This window comes from Melozone crissalis, unplaced genomic scaffold, assembly GCF_028551555.1.
Source record: "Melozone crissalis strain CALT ecotype California unplaced genomic scaffold, PUWL_Pcris_2 ptg000005l_1, whole genome shotgun sequence".
In the NCBI taxonomy this organism is placed as follows: domain Eukaryota; kingdom Metazoa; phylum Chordata; class Aves; order Passeriformes; family Passerellidae; genus Melozone; species Melozone crissalis.
The window spans coordinates 52,767,838-52,774,447 of record NW_026535783.1 but is presented as its reverse complement, the minus strand read 5'-3'; the positions used below and the strand labels follow the sequence as shown (position 1 = coordinate 52,774,447).

Genomic DNA, 6,610 nt, shown 5'->3' with positions numbered 1-6,610 from the left:
CACTTTGCCAACACCGGCAAAACCTTTACAATTTCTTTTTTAGGCTAATACCAAAAGCCATCGGCGTAAAGCTGCACCGCTCCCACTCTTGAGGCCCGCAGCCGCCAACCCCGCTCCCCCGCAGCGCCGGCCGAGCCCTGCCCGAGCCCTGCCCGAGCCCCGCCTAGCTCTCCCGGCCCTGCCTGGGCCCCGCACAGCTCTCTGGGCCCTGCCCGAGCCCCGCCAGGCTCTCCCGGCCCTGCCTGAGCCCTGCCCGGGCCCTGCCTCGCTCTCCCGGCCCTGTCCCGTTCTCCCGGCCCTGCCTGCCCGGGCCCCGCCCGATCCCGCCCCGCGGGCCGCGCCGCTCGCCCGGCGGGCGGAGCTCCGGCTCGGGGCTCTCCCCGCGGCCCAGTTCCGGGTGCCGGGGATGCCGGCGATGGCGCGGCTGGGCGCGCTGTGCCCGCGCTTTAGCCGGCTGCTGTGCCTGTGCTTCAGCCGGCTGCTGCCGCTGTGCCTGCCCCTGTGCCTACCGCAGCCGGCGGCGGCGCGCTCGTCCGCCCCGCACCTGGTGCTGGTGCTGGCCGACGACCTGGGCTGGGGCGACGTGGGCTGGCACGGGTCTGCCATCCGCACGCCGCGGCTGGACGCGCTGGGCGCGGCCGGCGTGCGGCTGGAGCGCTACTACACGCAGCCGCTGTGCACGCCGTCCCGCAGCCAGCTCCTGTCGGGCCGCTACCAGGTAGGGCGGGCGCTCGCAGCCCGGCCGCGCTGCCCGCAGGATGCTCCGGGCGCTCCCTGCTCGCAGCTCCCGTGCCGCTGGGGCTTGCTGGGTCTCTGTGCCGCTGCGCTGCCGAAACAGCTGCTCTGAAACTGCAAACTTCGCCTTGCGAGCTCGGGAGTAAACTAGAGCATGGAATCGGTGCAAATTGTTCTGTTCCAGAAAAGCCGAGGTGCTCACTATGCTTCGGTTGGATTAACAGGCACGGCACGCTGTCGTGGAAAATATCCTTGCCCTAGTCGCCTGACTCTTGGATATTTTTCCACTGGATAACCCGGTCGAGATGCAGAAACGAGCAGATGAGCATTACTTGTTCAGTTTTTGCTGCATATTTCCAGTGCAGTGCCCAAATGCGTCAGTAGCTATACATTCACCTCCATCTGGTACAGGATGTTCTGCCCTTCTTGATGGAGTGCGCACAGAGTGGTCATTAGTCTGGGTGTGTAAATAAGTTCATAGTGATTTTATAGTGATTATCCTGATTTTCCCTTTTTGTTTTTTTCCTTTCTTTATCTCCCCCCCCCTCCCCCCCCCCCCCTCCCCCCCCCCGTTGTACAGATGTAAGATTTGGGCTTTATAATACTGATATCATTCTATCCTTTCCTATCCTTTTTGCAGTTTTGGCAAAAACCTGAGGAGTGGGGGGTGAGAAAGAAAGTAAGGACACACAGCATAGACAGAAGGAAGAAACTCTCAAAGGGTTAAGTGTGTTTCAGGAACTTCCCCTCTGTCTCAAGAAGTCCTGCACATCCATGTTAACCACAGTGATTGCCAAATAAACTGCTCTGAGTGAAAGAAAATAAATGTCATCTTGTAGTAGGGGACGCTGTCTCTTCTTGCAGGAATGTTGTTCTAGGTACACTCTTTCCAAGCAACATTTGTCTCTTTCCTGAAAAGTCGAAGAATGGATAATGAAGAATAGGAAAAAGCAATTTACATTATCTTTACCAACCCTTGAGGTTGCTCTATTAAATAACCTAAAATATTTTTTCATAGTGAATATTTTTAAAATATTGTTCATAATCTGAATGTGCTTTCTAAGAAAGTGGCCACTGCTGCATCACATCTTCAAAGTGAACTTTGAAAACACCTATAGTTCAGTCTGGATTTAAGTTCATCCCATAATGTGTCTTGATAATTTAATAATCTTCATGTTGACCACGTTGCAATTGAGTAAAATGATATTAGAAAATTAATTTTCTTTTTTTTTTTTTTAATAGAGGAGGCATTCCATACAGCAGTTATTATGCAGTAAATATGTGGGATCTTTTAAAAATTGTTTTACGCATGGATATGATTAACAGTTGCTTAGAAAGTTGGGAAAGTAACCTAAATCTGGAGATGAAATTTTGGTAGTCACCTTGCAATCCATCTGAAAGAAAAGCAATGGTATTGGTCTAAGATAGCTATAGATATTTTTATATTATTATTGCCTCCTTCTCCTTTTTCTCATTTTCCAGATACAGTGCAAGAAATTACAATGCTTTGCTAGTTTGTGCATTTGGTATATTAATGCTTTCTGTAATAAAGCATTTTAAAATATTTTAAATGTTTTATATGTATAGTAGAAAATCTACACTATAATTTAATTTTTGGAACCTCCTTGTTCAAAGAAAATGAGGAAGTAGTAGGCCCTTTAGAAAAGGGCCTTACCCACTTGCCTAAGTTCATGGCTTATTTGTTTTAAAAGTCAGTTCAGAGAGTTGCTAAATTTCAAAGCAATGCTTTGAACGTTAATCTTGCAGCTTGCTACACTGGTTTGCTTAGTGAAGTCATAAAATCTGGTGTTAGCTGCTCCAGGGGATCTTGGAGACTTTGTGCTTTGACACACGCATAGATTCTAGCACGTAGACTGCTAGAAATGTTTAATATATAAACAAGATATATGTACTTGTATATGTATGTTTGCAGGTCTAGGTTTAGGGGAATGCCTTTTTGATTGTGGAGAAGACAGAGTTGACAAAACAGTTTATAGTATCATTAACTGAGGAGGTTCCTTGTATCAAGTGTGATATACTACTCAAAGTATTGTTATCAGTGATGGTTTTGTAAACAAATACAAAATTCATCACTTAGTAAGACTGGAAACTTTAGCAGAACTATTGAATGTCAGATCTAGTCAGTGTGAAGCTTTCCCCACCCAAATGCTTTCTGTAGTGCTTGTACTCATTTGAAGCATGCAAATAAATATACAAGTACGTATATATAATGGCCATTTAGAAGAGTAATAGAAAAATAGTTTTCTTTTATCGACCTTTCCTCCAGTGACTGTTCTCTGATACAGGCAAAATCTTGATAGATTCACCCACCATGTGCATTTTTGCCCATTTCAATCCCATTTAAAATCTCTCACTCCATCTTGAGATGTCTCAAGCCTTTGAACAGACCATAATGATAATTCTTACCTGTTAGATTTCTAGCTAAAAGCATAAAAGGCTTTGTGTGTGTTTGTTTGTTTTGTTGTTTTTTAAATTGCTGATGAAAGTGCTTGATTTATGCCTGGGAAGATATTAACTCTTGCAGTGCTATTTTCTTGTTTTCCTCCATGCAACCCCTACCCTCCACCTGCAGCTTCCTCATCATCTTCAGTGCTACATTGGTAAAATGAAGAGCCCCTAAAATTAATCCTAATCTCTAATGCAGCTGTGCTTCTTTTTTGCCCTGCTTATAAATTAACATGTGGGCTGCATTGTAAGGGATCTCTCACACTTCTTTTCTCTGCAAGATCCACACAGGTTTACAACACCAGATAATTTGGCCATGCCAGCCCAGTTGTCTGCCACTGGATGAGAAACTCCTCCCAGAGCTACTTCAAGAGGCGGGATATGTTACTCACATGGTGGGGAAGTGGCATTTGGGGATGTACAGAAAAGAATGCCTTCCGACTCGCAGAGGATTTGACACTTACTTTGGTAATAGTTTGATTTAGTGTGGGCAGTAAATGCAGTGTTGAAAAGGATGAGAAACTGTCCCATTCTTGTAACAGCGGCGGATTTACTGCTTATTTATAAGTAAAGCCCTATCTGGGTATGCGTATTTCCAAAGTACTACTGCTTAAAAAATGATAATGCCTTAAATGTATGCTCAAGCTTTACAACTTACTGAAGAAAGTATCAGAATTACTGTGTAGCCCCAAGTAAAGCGTTTCTCTCTTTCCATTTTCCCTCACTCCTCCCTCCTTCCCAGAGTTAACTTTTTGCTCTGAATTCTCTGTCTCCTACCTACAGCAGCACAGGGGAATAGGGAAGGGGGGGTTACAGCCTGTTTGTGTAGCTTTGGTTTTCCAGAGCTGGTGATGAGATGGTGTGAAAGCCTCTATAAAGTAGTATCCAAAAACTCATAAGTTAGGAAGTGAAGCTCTCAGACTAAACAGTAGATTGTCTAAGTGTGAGTGCATTACTTGCAAAGCAACTTATAGCTATGCATTGTTTATTGTTCCAAGTGTGGTTTGGGCTCCTGTCCCAGTATCAATTTATTAGTTTTGCACAAGTGTCACGGATGGTATATGACTTGGGCTGTCAAATGTCTCATTCTGCATCATTCTGCACACCACTGAGCTCAAAGAGATCCATCTCCACTTGGTTGGTTTTGAGACACTTTCCTTGAACAATGAATTTCAAAATAGTAAATTTCAATGCAGAAGCCTGTGTTGCTCTTGTCTAACCTGCAGCTTAAATGAAGAATGTGACTGTGCTCTGTGTGTGCCTTTAATAAATCATGTTCATCCAAACATGAGGTGGGAAAAACTGTCCCCTTAGGTGGTTTACTTCTTTTCACTCTTTGGGGAGCTCACAAACATGGTTTCACAACTGAATTAAGCTAATATATGTGGATTGGGATATAATGGCTCTCATTGCTTAAGGATTTGTGCTTTCTCCCATCCCTCCACAGGAGCTTGGAATCTCCTTGGTGGCATGGGTGTAGATAGGCTGCTGTTCCTTTTGAAATCTCACCCTGGGACTGAGCAGGCTTTTAATGCAGGAGCCTGAGGATAGGCTGGCTCTGTGTATTGTTTTTGGGTGCCCAATGTGGCATTATTTTTCCAAGGATATAGTGGTTTAATATCCTGTAATGTTCATGTGATTCCAGTAGGCATCCATTATGATTAGGGATGTTTGATTCCGTGGCACACTTGATGCACTCTCGCCCAGTGGGCATTCAAAATGGAAAAAATGCAACATATGCCTCTGAGTACATTGATGTAAGCAATCTGCCTATAAAATCACTTCACCTTTTGAAAAACTAACCATTTTGTTCTCCTAAAAATATCATAGACATTTATTTAAGATCACTTTATTTTTTCTGTACATTTGTTTTTGCAGAAATTACTAGCTGCAGCTGCTGAAAAAAAAGTTCAAGTAAATTTCTTCAGTCTTGGATTTTTGTCCCAAGATCTTTTTTTTGCGGAACATAGGACTGTATTTTTTTCAGATTCATCCATTTTTTCAGGATATTCGGGGAGAAATCTAAAATCTCATTTCAAATGTAATTTTTGAGATTCAAATGATTTTGAAAAGTTTTTTTTGTGCCTGCTAAAACACAAGGGCACTCCATGCCTAACAGGCTAGCCCTAGGTAGGACCAAATCCATACCTGCAGGATTTTTACTTAATTTCTTTTGGATATCTCTAAGTGATAGTGTCTTTTCTTGACCAGCTGGTGTCAGCAGTGGATCAGAAATTGCATTACAGCAGACACAGATGATTCATGCTTGGATGTTTTTGAATAAATGGATTTTAAAATTCCAAACTTTCCAATAGAGGTGGAAGCCTACATCAAAATACAAACATGGAAATCATACCACTAAGAATCAGACTAGTTCACAGCTAGATCACTGCCTTGGCTCCTAGTGCATTAGTTTAGTGCTCATGGACATCAAAGTACAAATAAGAGGTCATTAAACTGCTTTCAAAATATTTAATTTCTTTTGAAATTAATGCTGGCATTAGCAATGAAAAGCCTATGAGGTATTAAATGTGGAACTATTTAGACGTGTCAGGGGTCTCATAGTAGGTGGTCCAGGGTTGAATTACTGTTTTAGCTCAAAACCACTAATGTTTAGACATTTGCGTTTGACTTTTTTCTCCTCCTGATGTATGTGTTTATGTGCCACGATGTTGGCCTGCTCATTTGACATCTTTTCCTGTTGTAGGCTATCTCCTGGGCAGTGAGGATTATTATACTCATGACCACTGTGTCCTCATCAAAGCAAAGAATGTGACGCGCTGTGCTCTGGACTTTCGAGATGGAGAAGAAGTTGCAACTGGATTTAAAAATGTGTACTCCACAAATTTATTCACAGAAAGAGCTATAGATCTTATAGCAAATCACAAAACTGAGAAGGTACAGATAACTTCAGCATTAAAGAATGTTTCTAAAACATTGATGAAATATTGTTAGAGAGAGCTGTGTTTGAGCTGCAGTTCAGGGCTATTCAATAGGTGCATAGAGCTAATTGTGAGAAGTAGCAGTGGTAAAACTCATCTGCTGCCAAAATCGGCTTTGTCTGCATGGTCCTGGCCTGCTACCCTTCTCCATTTCTTCTATTTTAATACAATTAATACATTTTTAGAAATGGTTGAGCAAGTAGTTTGCACTTCTAAACAGAGAAGGGAAGCTTAAGTTGAGAAGTTTAATAGAAAGAAATTGTTAACAATTATGTTACGAAGAAAAGATAGACCTGATGTTTTTCCACAGCTTTCCAAAAGTAATTTTTCAAAGCTTTCTTAGTTTATGTGCAAAGAATGGAAGATGTAGAAGTTGTAGAAGAAATCAAAAGGCAGTACCTGCACAGTTGATAAAAGATGTCTGCTTTTGCTGCAGTAACTTTTGCACTTAGTACTTTATGTTCAAC

The 6,610-nt window shown here is 42.9% G+C and overlaps 1 protein-coding gene across 1 annotated transcript in view; it reads left to right on the top strand.

The window, feature by feature from the left end:
* Nucleotides 1–376: 376 nt before the first annotated feature.
* The window catches only part of ARSB (arylsulfatase B), a 61,647-nt gene continuing 55,413 nt past the window's right edge, over nucleotides 377–6,610 (top strand). Inside the window, exons 1-3 of the mRNA XM_054287529.1 lie at nucleotides 377–718; nucleotides 3,483–3,669; nucleotides 5,909–6,099. Coding sequence (XP_054143504.1) covers nucleotides 407–718; nucleotides 3,483–3,669; nucleotides 5,909–6,099 — 690 coding nt within the window. The 5' untranslated portion in view covers nucleotides 377–406. The remainder of the gene's footprint in view (nucleotides 719–3,482; nucleotides 3,670–5,908; nucleotides 6,100–6,610) is intronic.